The 18991-nt window shown below is 48.4% G+C and overlaps 1 protein-coding gene across 1 annotated transcript; it reads right to left on the minus strand.

Annotated features, from left to right (window-relative positions):
• Window positions 1–11733: 11733 nt before the first annotated feature.
• On the minus strand, window positions 11734–12952 carry LOC109941715 (uncharacterized). Its single transcript, XM_020542923.1, has 4 exons — window positions 12755–12952; window positions 12546–12678; window positions 12276–12463; window positions 11734–12195 (listed from the first exon to the last, which is right to left on the minus strand). Exons 1-4 carry the CDS (start codon window positions 12950–12952, stop codon window positions 11734–11736), a joined length of 981 nt encoding a protein of 326 aa, XP_020398512.1.
• Between the last annotated feature and the right edge of the window lie 6039 nt (window positions 12953–18991).

Raw genomic sequence — 18991 nt, forward strand, 5'->3', positions numbered from 1 at the left:
GTACGTGGAAGTGATATGTCAATTAAATGTATTTTTTGTTTTACATATAATATATCATAGTATTAGTTCGGACTACAGGGTATAGACATCTCGGACATACCTTGTAGAGACGCCTATGCTTCAAGTGTTGACTGCTTGCCGTAATTTCTATTATATCAATAGAAGCGGTCATTGTAAATGCCAATTTGTTTTTTAAAAATAATGTTGCCACTGTATTTTTTGAGTCAGTGATTATCGTGCGAAAAGTAGCATGTCTTGGAACTTATATGGGCCCATACGGTTGGATCGTTCCACTTTTTTAATGTCTAGAAATTCCTATTTATTAAACGGTTTAAAAAAGAGAAAAAACAGGTGCCGGAAGCATGGGCGCCGCGCGTGCAGCTCAGACAGTCATGCGCTAGCCACGTCTCGTGTCACCAAAGCAGGTTCGTAGATCAGGCAATCAGACCGACAGGTCGCTCATTCACGATTTGTCCACCTTCAATCCTGTATATTTGGTATCATACGAGGGAAAATAGTTTAGGCGACATGGACGGCGTCGTTGCACTCTATTCAGCAGCCGTTTAATATATTTACTAGTGGATGCCACGCGTCCTACACGCGATGTAAAATTTTATTCTAGACTATATTTACATAGAGAAGAAAGATAATAAAATTTAAAATATGATAATGCAGGTTATGTAATTTACACGTCTAAACAAAGCCCAAAACAGTTAATAGGATCATAGGGAAATCTGTGGAAAAGATGTTAGTTCAACATGTCTTCAGTTACATTATATCTTGGTCAGCATAGATAGACAAAGTTTTGGTCCAACCAAATTAAAAAAAATATAAGTCATACACAGTCAACTTTATTTGGCTCATAAGAACATAAGAACATAAGAACATAGGATCTAATTAACTATGACTTTATTGTAGGTAAAAGAGGAGTGAACTTAGATTGGAAAAAGTAAATATGGATTGTCATTGGCTTAGCAAAAAAGGTCTGGTGCACCTCAATACTGCATAGATGTGTGATCCTTAACCGTGTAGCTTGAGCATGTAGTGTACCGTATAACTCGTTAATTATTAATTCTGAAATGTGAGATTTGTGTTCTGCGTCACCAGGTGTAGGACATGCACTGTGTGGAGCTGAGTAGTGATATATAATAATCATGCATATATATGCTTTAGCATTAGTAATATATAATAATCATACATATATGCTTTAGGTACTATCTAAAAAGGTTCATTGTCTGCTTCGTTAGCACTTGTCCTTATATTTCCTTCACTGATACCTGACATCCATTTATTGGATCCACCAAGTTCTAATTTATCTTGTTCAGTCAACACAGGTGATAGTAGTGTCATGTTTTAATTCAGCCACAGCATAGTTTCAATAATCGATAAAATAAACAGAAACGCTTGATCGTATACGAAATCATAAATCATAAACAATATGGAGATGTGATAGGGATAAGCTCTGTTGGGCAGTTGGAGATGTCTGCTCTAAAGTTTGAAATGCGGGTTGCAAAGCAAAGAAAAAAAAGTTCACGAACACAATTGACGTCGCAGCAACATTATTAATAGACCACGGTAATCAGTTATCCACATGTGAACTACATATCTCTACTACCTATTAAGACGGTAAGGGGTAGGCTGCCCCATTCCGTGTTCTGCCATTCCTATTCCGCCCTCACGGCTATCACGTGTCTTTCTCATCCCCCCTCCTACAAAGTCCATTCTCATTCCCACGTGCATCCCACACCTAACTAAAATTAAATTAAAAAAACAGGCTCCAAGGGGATTCAAACCCGCGACCCCTCAAGTAAATGTGTTTGTAGCTACCACTACACCACATGTGTATTTATGTCTACATCTATTATAGTAAAACCATATACTACATCTCTCCCGAAGCCCACCTGCTACCCTTGCACAATGTGTAGTAGTAGATAAGTATCACCGAGATTATTAAATTATATTTTTGGATTGAGGGAGTAATATTTAAAGAAGAGCCTTGCATGCAATTTTTTTTGTTTGAAGAATGTTTTCAACTTAAATACTTTTTTTGCATGTGTAACATTTATTCTCCGTAATATTTTTCCATGGATCTAACTTATAAATCATTTTCATAAACCAATGCCAAAGATGAATCCATGTTTCTTACTTGGAAACTCCGAACAAACACCACTAGCACGAGGCGCTCGCGTTGGCGTCGCTCACTGACGACGAGAAGAAACTTGGCGACTACCAGTTCGACCTCTGGAAGCAGTCCTACATGGCCCATGCGCCGCTGTGTACGGCAGCTCCGACGCAGCCGCCGCTTGGACGCGGTCCAGAGCGGCTGCACCGCGCTGTCCATCGTCAAACATGGGGACCTCATGGTCGTCGCCAATGTCGACGACTCTCGGGTTGTTCTGGGCACCGCAACCTACGACGACGTCATCACGCCGTCTAGCTCATCATCCACCTGAAGCCTAACCTGCCACGTAAGTCGCTACTGACCGGCCATGAATTCTTGTGCGCTGGAATGGCGACCATTGTTGTTGTTGTGTGAGTGTCCTCGAACAAGATGTATGTAGAGGAGTAGCACATCCGGTGGTGCAACGACCAGGTGTACTACCTCGCTGATGAGCCCGGGGTGCACTTCATTTGGCAGCCTAGCCAAGAGTGATCGGTACTCACCATATCACGCGCGTTCGACGACTATTATATCAAGGATTGTGGCGTCATCTCGACACCGGAGGTGAGCAGAGGTGGACCGACAACAATGATCACTCGCCATCGTCGGGGTAGCTTTTGTGCCGGCCTGCCTTTAATTCTCTTCGCAAACACACACTTGCATTTTTTGTTTAAGCAAGCGTGTATGGTGGTGCGTGCCTGATGACTAACGATGTACGACGGAACTTCTACCGGCAGGTGTGGCACGTGCTTTCCAATGATGAGATCATGCAAATCATGACATATATCGAAGTCTGCATGATACTGATGGTTGCAATATAGTAGTGAAACAACTAAATTAAAATAACAAAATTTATGTATGGCTAGGATCACAAATGGATTATGAAATATTTTCTTATAATAATATAAGACACATTTTGTATATAAGTTATCATGGTATTATATGTTCCCGTTGCAACGCACGGGTACTGATCTAGTTTTTAATATGTATAGAACAGTTTGTGTATATTTTTTTGCACGTACATCATAGCTCTATGAAAATGGTCGATGTAAAGAGATATAATAAATCCATGAGTACCTTTTTTTAGTTTGTCGCAGCAACATTATTAATAGATGATGGTAATCAGTTATCGACATGTGAACTGCATATTTTTAATATGCGTATGTTTTTTTTCACGTACAACATATAGCTCTATGGAAATGGCTGATGTAAAGAGATATAACAAATTTGAGTACTTTTTTTTTGGTTTGTTAACCAAAACATACCTCTACAAATAAAATAGTGCATGGAGGTAAACGTCTTTCTGTAAAAATACATACTTTGCTGGACAACATTAAAGTGGCATGGAACAATGGAAATTATAGTGAGTATGATTAGCACATGTTAAAAGAGTACATAATTATAAATGTTCTCGAGTAAACCGAGTACTATTTTTTAGATGAACTTTGGAAGAGGAAGATAATACCTGTAAAAGTGGTTAACTGAATAAGCGCAGCTCCACAGAAAATTGTTGCTATAAAGAGAATATAAAAGTTTATCAATGCCAATATATAACAATACACGTAGCCTTTAATAATTATGGCTCCAAATAAAAAAGCTGGACATCATTCGCACTGTACAACATATATTACAATTGCCAAATATGTTTACCTTGTATTTTCTCAAGAGGAGCCTAGTGAAGGCAACTCAATGTTTCTTTTTGTTTTTTGGAACTTTGCTTTATGGTCTTCAAATAAGAGATCAGTGAATGTGCTTCAATTTCTTTTGTCTATTATCTTCCAATTTAAAAAATAGCAGTGAAGAGTGAGAGGAAGCCAGTAGAGCTGATAGGAAGGATGAAACCAGCTTAAACATATGTTGTTGACTTGTTGCCATTGTGAAAGGGAAATAGGGTCAAACCTTTTTCCTAAATAATTTTGGTGGTTGAATTTGTGGGGGACAGATATCCCCTGGGTCCACTGGAAGGATAAAAGACCTCACGAAAAGACCAAGGGCCCAATAAATCGTAAGGTCATCCCTTCGTGGGCCTGGGGAGGAACGACCAGTGAAGCAGATCGACATAAGGCTGGACCGGAGCAAGCCCAGACGGCCCAATGACTTCGAACGAGTAATCACAACAGAGACCCGACCTTCCCGCGCTGGAGGCCCGTACAACGGAACCGAGCGAGGATGGGTCGGCGGAACTATAGGAAGATAGACTCAATCGGTTCACTATTTCTCAGGTGCACGTGATTATCATATCTGTATGTATTGCCCCATGGTCGAATATATAAGGCCTAGGGGGCACCCCTTTAGAAAGAGATCGAACTCACTACTTAGTCATCCACCCCAACTCCCTACGCACTAGAGAATCACCTTGTAACTCACTATATACAACACTCTCGCCAGGACGTAGGGTGTTACGCACTTCAAAGCGGCCCGAACCTGTAAATCATTGTCTACTGTCTCTCGTGCAACTAGCACGAACCATTGAGCTACAGTCGGTAACACCGTCCTACTCCTAAAAGCACCTCGAGGGGCAACCCCGGGTGTGCGGTCGGACCCAAAACACCGACAGCTGGCGCGCCAGGTAGGGGGTGTGTCGTCGATCCAAGCTAGCTCAATGGCCGTCACCTTCCTGCACAAGATCGTCTTCCGCCCTGGGTCCACATTCTGCTTCGGAACCATCTCATCTGTAGCGGATGAGGAGGGAACTCTGCATCGCATTGCGGACCCGACGGAGAGAAGACCTTCCTCAAAAATCTCCAGGAAAATTGGGGAAAAGCAGGAAAAGGCGCAACCTCCAATGCTCCGAAAAAAGATCGCTTCCGGCAGGACAGAGGCTCGAGGCCCGCTAACCCGGAAAACTCCATTGTCTACCTCTCCGACGAAAGAATAGACACAAATCACAAAAAAGAAAGAAACAAATAAAATCGGGAGGAAGCAAGTTGTTCTTTCTACGCCTCCGTCCTCAAAGGAGAACAGAAAGAAGATCGTCACGACAGCTACACCATTCTACCCCGACGTCCTCTTCATCGGGAGAGTGGAGTCGCCCCCATCTCCGACGACGAGCCAACTATACCCGAAGAGGAACCTCCTCAGCGGGAATCCCGCCGACGAACGAACCGACGCCGAAATATCCGGAGACATCACGAGGCCGGAGAGCGGGACCCGGCGCAGCCTGTGTCGCGAGACGAGGCCTCAGAGATGGGAGAAACCCCGGAAGAGCGTGTCTTCCGGGAAAGGAGGAATTCCCGACGACGCGATCGCTGGCGAGCTCAAGAACAGGCCGAACAGGAAACAAAGCAACGTTGGGAAAATCCCCTTTTTGGGCGCAACCTGAACCCCGACTTTGCCCGAGCCTTGAACACGCCGAGTGAAGTCGGCGGAGTACTGGCTCGGATAGCTGACGGTCTCCCTCGGACTCCTGATGCCGAGGGCTACCGGCGACTGTTCACTCGAGCAGCCAACCATCTTCTGCCTCTCGCACATCCGTCGAATGATCTACGACATGCCATCAACAGTCGGCGGGATGCACGGAGCTCCATCAACGCTTCACGCGAACGACGACATGAGAGCGAGATCCGTCGCCGGGAAGAATACGACAGGGACCACGGCGTCCCATCCCGGAGTCAGGCCACCAGGACCGAATCGGCAACGGCTTCGACCGGTGGCACCACCTGGGGACGATCAAAGCACCACGACAACCACTCCCCTCCCTGGGACAGACATCATCCCCGACGGCAGGAGGACACGTGTGGGGTGTCGGCACTTACTCCGTGCCTCAGAGCCATTCAATGGCCTCCTAACTTCAAGGTATCCAACGTTGACAAATATGAACCTAAGCAGGATCCGGGAGGCTGGCTGGCCGTCTACACCACCGCTGCCCGAGCCGCCGGAGCAACCGAGGACGTGATGACCGCGTACTTGCCCATCGTCCTCAGGCAAGATGCACTGCAATGGCTGCGACACGTACCACGACATTGCATCGATGACTGGAGCGATTTCAGCCGACGCTTCATCGCCAACTTCCAGTCCCTCTCCGACAAGCCGGCGCAACCATGGGACCTCAAATCCATCAAGCGCCGGGGGGACGAAACTCTCCGGTCGTACCTCAAAAGATTCCAGACCATGAGAAATCGTATCCCCGAGGTCGTTGAAGCGGCGGTGATCGAAGATTTCTACCGGGGATCCAATGACTCAGCCTTCGTCCGAACCGTACTGCAGAAGGCGCCGACTACCTCTGAACATCTATTCTGGGAAGCCGACCTCTATATCACCGCCGACGAGCGAGCTCGGGACCTCATCGGAGGAACGAAGCCGGCCCTTGCAGCACCGCGACGCAACGCGAACCAACAGCCCGACAAGCGTTGGGAGAAGAGGCCTCGCGAAGAGGTCCATGCTGCCGGACCGCCCGCCTCTCGCGCCCGAGGAGGACCTCGGGGAGGCGAACGCACGCTGGACGACATCCTCGACGCCCAGTGCCCGTACCACAAAGACATGCGCCACACCCTTTGGAACTGCAGAGAATTCAAGCACTCCGTCGGGCACGGCCGACCCTTCCAACCTCTACCCCCTCCTCCGCCGCGGGGAGGACCAGGAGAACCGCGACAACCCCAACCACAGGAGGAGAGAGAAGGAAAAGCCTTCCCACATGTCAACAGAGAGGTCAACGTCATTTTCGGTGGACACGGATTGCAGGAGAACAAGATACAACAAAAGCTCAACAATCGCCAAATACTGGTGGCGACCATTGGTCCTCCCGCTCCGTACCGATGGTCGGAGCACTCGATCACCTTCACTTGGGCAGATCAGTGGCTTAACTTCAATTACCCAGGCAAATACCCACTCCTCGTCGATCCGATGATCCGAGAGAGCAGGGTGAAGAAGGTATTAGTGGACGGGGGGAGCAGCATCAACGTCACCTTCCCCCGAACGCTCCAAGGGCTAGGAGTTCACCTCAAAGAGCTCCATGAGTCGGACACACCCTTCTTCGGCATCGTGCCGACTGAAGGAGAATATCCGCTGGGCCACATCTACATGCCGGTCACCTTCGGGACCCCGGAAAACTACAGAACCGAGTACCTGAGGTTCGAGGTGGCAAACTTCGACTGCGGATACAACGCCATCATCGGGAGGCCTGGGCTAGCGAAATTCATGGCCATTCCACATTACACATACATGATACTGAAGATGCCAGGACCACAAGGGATCATAACTGTGCGCGCTGACTTCCAAGGCGCCGCAGAATGTTTACGAGTGGCCATCCAGGCGGCCCTCACCACCAAACCGTCGGCGACTTCTTCTGTGCAGGCAAACTCTAAGCTTGAAGAAGACCTCACGGTACCCGTGAACGAGGCTCAAGCTGTGACCTCTATGCGGCCGACTGAAGAAACTAAAAGGATCAACCTCGGGTTCGCTGATGAACGCAAGACTGCCATCATCAGCTCCAGCCTGGATGACAAATAGGAAAGCGTGCTCGTCTGGTTCCTGCAAGATAACCGAGATGTATTCGCATGGCAACCTGCGGTTATGCCGGGAGTCCCGAGAGAACTGGCCGAGCACAAACTGAAGGTCTACCCCCAGGCGAGGCCGATTCGGCAAAAATTACGTCGTTTCACGCCCGACAAGAGAGAAGCCATTCGCGCTGAGCTGGCTCACTTGGTCACGACTGGGTTTATTAGAGAAGTGTTACATCCCGAGTGGCTGGCTAACCCTGTTCTTGTACTCAAAAAGAATAAGGTGGATTGGCGCATGTGCGTCGACTATACGGATCTCAACAAACATTGTCCGAAGGATCCCTTCGGGCTCCCTAGGATAGATCAGGTGGTAGATTCCACCGCTGGATGTTCTATGTTGTCCTTCTTGGATTGCTACTCTGGATATCACCAGATTAGCCTGGCGAAAGAAGACGAGGAAAAAACGGCGTTCATCACTCCATTCGGTGCTTTCTGCTATATCTCCATGTCGTTCGGCCTCAAAAACGCTGGAGCGACTTATCAGAGAGCTATTCAAACATGCTTAGCCGATCACTGGGGCAAGCGTGTGGAAGCTTATGTGGACGACATGGTAATCAAAACAGAAAATTCGGAAAATTTCATCGAAGATCTACAGCTGGTTTTCAACAGTCTGCGTCGATATAGATGGAAGCTTAATCCCGAAAAGTGTGTTTTCAGGGTACCAGCAGGAAAATTACTCGGGTTTATCGTCAGCCACCGTGGAATTGAAGCTAATCCAGAAAAGATCGAAGCTATCATGAGGATGGAGGCACCGTGATCACAGAAGAAGGTTCAAAGGCTTACCGGATGTATGGCGGCCCTAAGCAGATTCATATCCAGGCTGGGAGAAAAAGGCCTACCATTTTATAAGTTACTCAAAAAGGTGGACAAGTTTCAGTGGACTTTAGAAGCACAGGAAGCCCTAGACGCATTGAAAAAGTTCTTAACGACGCCGCCAGTGCTGAAACCGCCGCGACGGGCCACGTCGACTCAACCAGCTGAAGATTTGCTGCTATATATCTCTTGCACGACTCACGTGGTGAGCACCGCGTTGGTAGTCGAGCGAGTAGAAGAAGGACATGCTTATCCAGTGCAACATCCTGTTTATTTCATCAGCGAAGTTCTGGGTCCCTCGAAGAAAAAATAACCTCAAGTTCAGAAGCTATTATATGCAGTACTTCTAACGGCACGCAAGCTCCGTCACTACTTTGACGACCACAAAGTCGTAGTAGTCACTGGTTTTCCAATAGGGGATATCCTTCACAACAAAGAAGCCATCGGGAGAATAGCCAAATGGGCCTGCGAGCTGGGATCTCATGACATTGAATTTCGACCTCGCACCGCCATTAAAACTCAAGCACTGGTTGACTTTATGTCGGAGTGGACCGAGCAACAAGTACCAGATAATCCAGAAACTGCAGAAGTATGGCGAATGTATTTTGATGGCTCATTAAAGCTGCAGGGAGCGGGCGCGGGGATCCTCTTTACTGCACCTAGAGGCGAACACCTCAGATATGCCCTACAGTTGTTATTTCCAGCCTCTAACAATGCAGCAGAATATGAAGCTCTGATTCACTGACTAAACATTGCCATATCACTGGGCATCAAGAGATTGATGGTATACGGGGACTCTATGGTAGTCATAAGTCAGATAAACAAAGAATGGGATTGTTCGAACGATTCCATGGGAAAATACTGCACTGCCGTCTGAAAATTAGAAGATAGATTTGAAGGTTTGGAATTTCACCATGTGGAGAGAGATCGAAACACGGCGGCTGACGCGTTGTCCAAGCTAGGATCCAGTCGGACTCAGGTCCCGCCTGGAGTCTTTGTCTAAGAAATACCACACCCAAGCATCTCACCGGATCAGGCAGAAGAATGTAATACTTTGAGCCAACCAGAGTCGGATTCTGATGACTGGAGGAGGTCGATCATCAGATATATAAAAAATGAGGAGGAGCCAAACGACAAAAATGCAGCCGAGCGCATTGCTCGACAGTCTGCTCACTATACACTCATTGGGGAAACACTATACAGAAGGGGTGCATCAGGAGTCCTCATGAAATGCATTCTCTCAGCTACTGGAAAGCAACTTCTGGGCGAGGTCCATGCCGGGCAATGTGGAGTACACGCAGCATCCAGAACCCTAGTTGGGAAGGTCTTCAGGTCAGGTTTCTATTGACCAACAGCGAAGAGTGACGCAGCCGAGTTAGTCCAAAGGTGCGAAGCCTACCAGTACCTGTCAAAACAGCAGCATCTACCAGCACAGCAACTGCAAACGATACCCATAACTTGGCTGTTTGCGTGCTGGGGATTGGATATGATTGGACCTTTCAAGAAAGCTCAGGGAGGATACACTCATGTGCTGGTGGCTATCGACAAATTCACTAAATGGATAGAGTTCAAACCCATTGTTTCCTTAACTTCAGCCAAGGCAGTGGAATTCATACAAGACATAATATTCAGATTTGGAATACCGAATAGTATCATAACTGACTTGGGATCCAACTTCACAAGTTCAGAGTTCTTTGATTTCTGTGAGCAGAAGAGCATTCAGATCAAATATGCTTCGGTGGCACACCCAAGAGCCAACGAGCAGGTTGAAAGAGCTAACAGGATGATATTGGAGGCCCTCAGGAAAAAAGTCTTCGATAAAAATGAAAAGTTCACAGGAAAATGGATAAGGGAGCTGCCCTATGTCGTTTGGAGCTTAAGAACTCAACCCAGTCGAGCTCTGTATGGAAATACCCCTTTCTTCATGGTCTATGGTTCAGAGGCCATGCTACCTGCTGATCTCAAGTTTGGGGCGCCAAGGTTGATCTTTGAAAACATAGCAGAAGCCGAGGCTACTAGGCTGGAGGATGTTGATGTACTCGAAGAAGAACGGCTGAACACAGTAATTCAATCAGCACGGTACCAGCAAACCCTGAGGCGTTATCACGATAAGACCATGAGACATCGATCCTTCGCAGTAGGAGATCTCGTCCTCCGCCGAATTCTAACAGGGGAGGGGCGGCACAAGTTGTCACCTCTATGGGAAGGACCATTCATAGTAGCAGAAGTCACTCGGCCGGGATCGTATCATCTCACTCAGATGGATGGGACGGGAATCGGGAACTCATGGAACATAGAACACCTCAGGAAGTTTTACCCCTATCTGTGTTCCAAAAGCTATTGGGACGACAATGTACTCTGTAAAACTGGGAAATATATCATCAATAAGAAGGCTTCGAGAGCGCTCAAATCGTTCATTGTCGACCTACATTCTTACTTAAACTCAGGGTGACCACTATGCCCTGCTGACGGAGCAATCGGCTTAAGTCGACAACGACTTAAGACGATGCAACATGCTCACGCTTACTTAACTCGGGGTGACCACTATGCCCTGCTAACGGAGCAATCGGCTTAAGTCGGCAACAACTTAAGACGGTGCAACATGCTCACGCTTACTTAACTCGGGGTGACCACTATGCCCTGCTAACGGAGCAATCAGCTTAAGTCGGCAACAATTTAAGACGGTGCAACATGCTCACGCTTACTTAACTCGGGGTGACCACTATGCCTTGCTAATGGAGCAATCGGCTTAAGTCGGCAACGACTTAAGACGGTGCAACATGCTCACGCTTACTTAACTCGGGGTGACCACTATGCCCTGCTAACGGAGCAATCGGCTTAAGTCGGCAACGACTTAAGGCGGTGCCACATGCTCGCGCGTACTTAATCCAGGGTGACCACTATACCCTGTCAATAGGAGCAATCAGCTTAAGTTGGCGACGACTTAAGACGGAGCAACACGCTCACGCTTGCTTAACTCAAGATGACCACTAAACCACACTAACGGAGCAATTGGTCTGAGTTAATTCTAGCTCAGACTGGTGCAGCACACTCAGCGCGTATATGGTTACTCATCCAGGGGCGGCCTCTATGTCCCACGAAGAAATCTCGAAACCATCACGCTGCATTTTACTTCTACAAATATAGATATTGTTGAATTCTAAACAATAGGAGAATGATAGTATATTCAATACTAAGAAGGTGTCCTCTAACAAAATATCCGAGCACGTTAACCGCGCGCTCAAAGCATACAGTGTTTTTCTATCCTGCAACATCCTTCTCAGGAGCGACCGACGAAGAAGGACGGCTAGAGGAATCAGGAGCAGCGTTCACATCTGCCACTATGTCGTCTGGGACAACCACACCAGGTCTCCTCATCAGAATCCGCCCCGCGCGAATAGCTTTATCCATAGCTTTATCGCGCTGGGCCCTCAGAGTAGCGGAAGTCTCTTCAGCAACCTTGATAGCCAACTGAGCAGCCTCCAGCTCCTGGGCAACAGATTTCTTGGAAGCACGCAGATTCTTGATGACAACATCTTTGGCTGATATCAACTCCCTGAGGCGAATCACATCATCCAAGGATTCTTGCAGCTTATAACGAAGATTGTCTAACTCCTCCCTGGTGAAGCGATGACTCCTCTCGAAGATGGTCAGCGAGTTGCTAGAGTCACGGTATAGCCTGTCAAGATTGTCACGAGAAGTAACAAGGGCATGTTTTTCTTCCTGCAAGCAAGAATCAGCTTTTTCAAACGTCAAGCAAGCAATAAAAGCACATCAAAACAAAGCCCGGATTCACAAGTCACCTTCTCAGAGTCAAGCTGAGCGTGGAGAATAGAGTTCAGCGTGTTGGCATCATTCAGAGAAGCAGAGACCTGGGCCAGCTCTGTCTGACTTTGGGAATACTTTTCCTCAAGATCAGAACACCGCCGGACCAGTTCAGCTTGATCTTGAGAGCGTTTTTCCTCAAGAGCAGAATACTGCCGAGTCATATCTGGCGAGAAGCAGTCAAGCAAAGGTGTTAAAATAAGAAGCAATTTGATAAGGTAGCTAGGAGGAAGCAGAAGAGCACTGACCAGCATTCGCCGCCTCTAAATCAGAAACACGCCGCTGAAGCAGCACCGGATTCCAACGCGCCAGAGACAAAGCTCCTTCCGGGACGGAAGCACCTTGCAACCTCAACCGACTAGACATCTCGTCGACCAATGCCTGGCATCAAAAAGCAGACGAGCATGAGAATAATTATCTGCTTGGGTAAAAGTCAGACCAAAAGAAACCAAAATACCTGGAAGTTGGAGAAGAAGGAAGCGACTCCCAAATCGTGAGAGATCAACTGATGGCTCGGCAAAGGATCACCACCCGGAGCAACTTGCAACGATTCAGCAGGGACCAATTCAGTGACATCAGCAGAACCCAAAACCTTGTCATCAGGTACGCTGGCCTCTAAAGCGACGCCTTGACCAAAGGCTTGGGCTGTCACCATGCAACCGGAGTGTGGAGGAGAAGACCCTACGTGAACATCCATGGAAGTGCAAGAGGGAGAACCCGCTCGGACACCCTCGGGGGCTGGATCATAGCTTGCACTACCCATCCGAGCTGGATCATCTCCGACAGCACCCTCGGGGGCTGGGTAGTAACTTGCACTATCCATCCGAGCCGGATCATCCCCGGCAGCACCCTCGGGGGCTGGGTAAAGGCCAGCACCGTCATTGAGGGCCGAGTCCTCTGCAGCAGCCGCCTCTAAGGCTGAAGGTCCCTCGGTCACTTCCACGGGAGCAGGGGAATCCAAACCAGCCTCCTGACCCTCAAGACTGCGCTCCAAGGTCGATGAGGCGCGGGACGCTGCCCGGGAGGACCCCAACCCGGCGTCGAGCACATCAATACAAACATCCATCGCGCCACCATCTGCCGGTTCTGATAGCAGATCTTCTGGAATCATGTCCTCGAGAGTCTGATCAAAGTTCGCCATAGATAATTCTTGCAGACCAATGAGGGCAGACAAGGCCGGAGAAGGAACACCGCTACTTTCCCCACTGGCAGTGTAACGACAGCTGTTCTTCCGAATCAGAGGGATTTCGTCTTCTTCTTCACCATCATCATCAACAAGATGGACAACACACCCATTGGGATCAGCGTCAGACGGGTCACACCCATTGGGATCAGCTTCAGCAAATTCAGAAACTGGCACTTCCTCAGCAACAGGAGCAGAAGGACCGGCACCTTGATCCAAGCTACACACTCGACGAAGACGTCTCTTCTTCTTTTTCTCCCCCTCAGCAGGAAAAGAGGCTTGATCAACTCGGTGAGAACGTTTTGGACGAACATTAACAGGCTTCTGAGCATCCAAGGCTTTGTCAGCTTCAGGGATGGGCACCACCACCAATGTTTCAGCAGGAGCAGCATCAGAAGAATCCCCAGCCAACATATCCAGCATGGCACCTATCTCTGCATCACTAGGATCCAAAGGCACCTCGAAATGAACCTGTCGTTCATCGTCAGGAATTTCTTCAAGCGAAGCAACCAAAGCACTAACTTCTTCGGCAGAGGGTCGCACTCTAAAGCCCAAACCGCCATCACCAGCAGGAGGATTTGACACAAAATGAGTGAAGGCCTTAGAAGGAGGCAGGTTCCAGGCCGAATACGCAACAGGGGCGCCTACATTCGATACTTTGCCTCTGAGTATCATTTCAAGTCGGCTCACCAAATCCACAGCAGGAATTTTTCTGTTGGTAACCCGGGTTGAGTCAGTCAGGCCTCGGTACAGATAGGCCGGGTGCGCCCTGTCCTTCAGCGGCTGAATATTCTTGAAGACAAAGTCAGCAACCACAGCCTCTGCAGTCAAACCTCTCTCCTTCAACAATCCAACTTCAGCTAACAGAGCCCCTGCCTCAGCCACCTCTTGGTCTGTGGGGGATTCAGTCCAACTCGGAGTGCGGACATCCGGTTGTCTCCCTGACCGTGGTGGGAGGGAATTCCCATGATTCTCCATGATAAACCACTCTAAGCGCCATCCTTTGATGCTGTCTTTAAGTGGGATGTCAAGGTAATCAGTCTTCCTCCCACGGCGCATCTCCAAGCTCGCGCCCCCTACCAGTTGGTGCTGCCCTCTGGCCATCCCAGGCCGACAGTGATACAAATATTTCCACAGGCCAAAGTGCGGCAGAACGCCAAGAAAAGCCTCACATAAATGAACAAAGATAGAGATTTGCAGAATGGAATTGGGGTTCAGATGGGTCAGATTCAGGTGATAGAAATCAAGGAGACCACGGAAAAAGGGAGAAATAGGAAGAGCAAGGCCGCGGAGGAGGAATGGAACATAAACAACAGATTCATGGGTGTCTTCTGGTGGAACAGTGACCCCACAGCAGATCCGCCAGGAACAGAGTTCTTTCGGAGGAAGAACTCCGATGGACACAAGATGGAGAAGGTCAGACTCAGAAACAACAGACATATGGTTACCTGTGAAAGGCAACTGACTGTTGGGATCGATGGGGGGAATGACAGCAGCGGACAAACTCAAAGCTTTCCGCTTAGGCGCCATCTCAACTTCGCCGGCGAGCAGAGCGGAAGCAGAATTGCAAATCGGCAGAGAGGATCTAGATGCAGGAAAGCAAGAACTAGGGCACAGAATGTGGAGGCACGGAATAGTGCAGTACATATAGGGTTTTCCCGGGCCAGATGTCGTCTCCAAAAAGTGCCAGTCATCACCCAGCGGTTATTTTTAAAACACTGGCGTGCCACGTCATCACTCAGCTGCTATTTCTAAAAAAGCCAGCGTGTCATGTCATCACTCGGCCGTTATTTCCAAAACGGCCGACGCGACCCAAATTGACTCAGTCGTGGTTTCTAAAAACGCTGACAGTACCTGACTTCACTCGGCTGTTACTTCTAAAATACCGACGTTGCCGTCAGTCACTCGGCTGTTACTTCTAAAACGTCGACGTTGTCGTCAGTCACTCGGCTGTTACTTCTAAAATGCTGACGTTGCCGTCAGTCACTTGGCTGTTACTTCTAAAACGCCGACGTTGCCGTCAGTCACTCGGCTGTTACTTCTAAAACGCCGACGTTGTCGTCAGTCACTCGGCTATTATCTCTAAAACGTCGACGTTACCATTAGTCACTCGGCTGTTACTTCTAAAACACCGACGTGGCCCCGCCATCATTCGGACGCTACTTCAGAAGTGCTAACGCTGTCAATAATAACTCGGCTGTTGCTTCTGAGGCACCAACGATGCAAAGAAAACGAACGGAAGAATAATTCAAAAACTAACCAGGAGGCGAAGTATTTAACACAGGAGGAGATGAAATCGTTCTTCATGAAGGGAAGCTACAGAACTTACAAATCAACTCGCTATGAGTTGATACTTCCCTACTACTACTACTACATTACATTACACTATTCTATACTACTACTACTACTACATTATTTCACTAATACTATTTCTACTACTAATCTATACTAATATCTAAAAACCAGTGGCATCTAGCCACTGGCCGAGCTGCTGCCCCTGCTGCTGCCCTTGCCGCTGCCGTCGCCGCCCTTGCCACTGTCGTCGCCGCCCCTGCCGCTACTGTCACCGCCGTCGCCATCGCCTCCGTCGTCGTCGCCGTCTCCGCCATCGCCGCTGCTGCCCTCCTCGGATGAGTCTGAGGAGTCCTCCTCGTCCGAGGAGTACTTCGACTCATCCGAGCCCTCGAGCCCGGCGCGCTCGACGGCCCGGATGTAGGTCCAGACCTCCGCGACAATCCCCTGGGAGTCGTCTGAATCGTCAGACGACGCCGGGGGAGAGACGGGGGCCGGAGCCCCTCGGACGCGGAGGAGAACTCCTCCTCCGAGTACTCCGAGTTGCCGAAGTCCTTCGAGGGAGGAGTCGGCTCACGTTTGCGCTTATCACCAGAGCGAGGCGAGGAACTGCTACCCTTCTTACTCTTGCCCATGGTGGAAAGGAAGGAGGAAGAAGAGAGCAAGCAGCAAAGAGCAGTAAGAGATGTGAAAATGCCGGGGAAGCAAGAGCACTATTTATAGAAGAAGGAGGCAACCGCTCACCTCCTACCACGGCCACTGAACAGTCGCAAAAATTCAATATGCAATTCAAACCGTCTGAAGACACGTCAGGCGGCTGACGCTGTTTCACGCAACACAACACCCATTGGGACTCCAGTCAACTGCGCGAGCGATATGATTACACCCGCGGTCACATCAAGTTACTACTCAGAGACAGTTTTGCTAAAACACTTAGTGTACCAAGCCGTCCCTTGCCTACACCCATTGTGGGGGGACGCCCAGGAAATACCAGTATATTTTTCAAAACTGTCACATCCGTGCAGCACGTGCAATGAATACTTCAAGACAAAAGTGAGATATCAGCAAGGATCAAAGGAAAGCCAAATATAGCCAACAAGGTACAAGTCTAATCGGCAGAAGCATTGAAGCAAGAAGTGATAACAAAGACTAGCCAAGGGTCACCTGTCGAACGTCCAATCAGTCACAGATCAAATAAATTGCACCGCCTAGCAAGATATGAGCAGATCACGAACTCGGCCTCAAAGACAAAATATACACTGACTTCTAAAGCATAATATCAATAACATAGTGCTAACCTCCAAGGCATTCGGCAAAAAGGGAAGAAGATCACTGGAAAAGGCATAAAATGACGATCTTCGAGTGAATTATTTTCAAAAATCCACTCGAAGCTTGGGGGCTACACCCATTGGGTGCACCTTTGGCGCACCCAACGAATCATCATCTCGGATCAAGACAATGCTGACCTCTAAAGCATAGGGTAAGATCAATACAAGGTCGACCTCCGACAAAATATAAATGGAAGATGAAGGTGATTTCTGATAATACTCAAAGTGAAGACCTTCGAGCGGATTATTTTCAAAAATCCACTCGAAGCTCGGGTGCACCTTTGGTGCACCCAATGAAGTTCGAAGTCCTGCAGTACGAAATGCTGACCTCCGAAGCAAGAGTCTAAGACAGAACACCAATTTTCGAGTGATAAAAGCAGAAGGAGACAGTAAGAAATCATTTTTACCGGATTACCCAGAAAGTACTTCCTGTTACAAACAAAGACCGCAAGCTGGGCTTAAGATCTTTGGGCCGATTATTTCAAAATCAACCCAAAGATCGGGGGCTTGTGGGGGACAGATATCCCCCGGGACCACTGGAAGGATAAAAACCTCACGAAAGGACCAAGGGCTAGGACTGGGCACTCGGTTAACCGAAATTTTTCGGTTCGGTTTTTCGGTTTTTTTTAAAGTTCGGTTTTTGAAAAATGTCAACCGAAATTATCTTTAGAAAAGGAAAAACCGGACCTCCGGTTAACCGTATAGTTCGGTTCGGTTTTCGGTTTAACCGAAAAAACCGAACTAGGCTGTGCTGTGTTTCAGACTTTCAGTACCCTGTCCGCCGGCTAGCTGGCTGTGTAGTCCGAAAAAAACAAATAGCTATGTGCTGCATAGTACACGCCTACACGGCTTCCATCCCAGCACTCGGACGACTCCAAGGCCTGATCGCCTGTTATTGCTAATTTGCTATGCCAGTGCTATTGCTACTGACCGATTGCCAGTGCTGCATGCCTACATAGAATAATACAAGGAATTCTGAATTGCTATTCTGCATGCCGACGGGATTGAGCAAGGGTGCCTGCACCTGGGCCCAGGCAGCGTGAGGGGCTGAGAGCCGGAGAAGGCCCAAGACAGCAAGCCGCGTTTCTGAAGACTTGGGCTGAAATGGGATTATAGGCTGATGGGCTAACAGTTCGGTTTTTCGGTTTAAACCGAACTAAAAACCGAAAACCGAACTAAATTTCGGTTTCTGAAGAATGGTAACCGAAAAATATAACGGTTTGATTGGTTCCGGTTTTTTCGGTTTCGGTTCCGGTTTTTTCGGTTTCGGTGTTCGGTTTTCGGTTTTTATGCCCAGGCCTACCAAGGGCCCAATAAATCGTAAGGTCATCCCTTCGTGGGCCTGGGGAGGAACGACCAGTGAAGCAGATCGACATAAGGCTGGATCGGAGCAAGCCCAGACGGCCCAATGACTTCGAACGAGTAATCACAACAGAGACCCGACCTTCCCGCGCTGGAGGCCCGTACAACGGAACCGAGCGAGGATGGGTCGGCGGAACTATAGGAAGATAGACTCAATCGGTTCACTATTTCTCAGGTGCACGTGATTATCATATCTGCATGTATTGCCCCACGGTCGAATATATAAGGCCTAGGGGGTACCCCTTCAGAAAGAGATCGAACTCACTACTTAGTCATCCACCCCAACTCCCTACGCACTAGAGAATTACCTTGTAACTCACCATATACAGCACTCTCGCCTGGACGTAGGGTGTTACACACTTCAAAGCGGCCCGAACCTGTAAATCATTGTCTACTGTCTCTCGTGCAACTAGCACGAACCATTGAGCTACAGTCAGTAACACCGTCCTACTCCTAAAAGCACCTCGAGGGGCAACCACGGGTGTGCGGTCGGACCCAAAACACCGACAGAATTGCCCAACACAAACAA

This window comes from Zea mays, chromosome 8 (genome assembly GCF_902167145.1).
Source record: "Zea mays cultivar B73 chromosome 8, Zm-B73-REFERENCE-NAM-5.0, whole genome shotgun sequence".
Lineage (NCBI taxonomy): Eukaryota > Viridiplantae > Streptophyta > Magnoliopsida > Poales > Poaceae > Zea > Zea mays.

Bases quoted from the DNA above. Each gene is read 5' to 3' on its own strand.
- LOC109941715 (XM_020542923.1), bottom strand. From the start codon at position 12,952: ATGGTGACAGCCCAAGCCTTTGGTCAAGGCGTCGCTTTAGAGGCCAGC. The intron at 12,679-12,754 runs GTATTTTGGTTT...TTTTGATGCCAG, and splicing joins CCTTCTTCTCCAACTTCCAG to GCATTGGTCGACGAGATGTC. The intron at 12,464-12,545 runs GTCAGTGCTCTT...GCTTCTCGCCAG, and splicing joins TTTAGAGGCGGCGAATGCTG to ATATGACTCGGCAGTATTCT.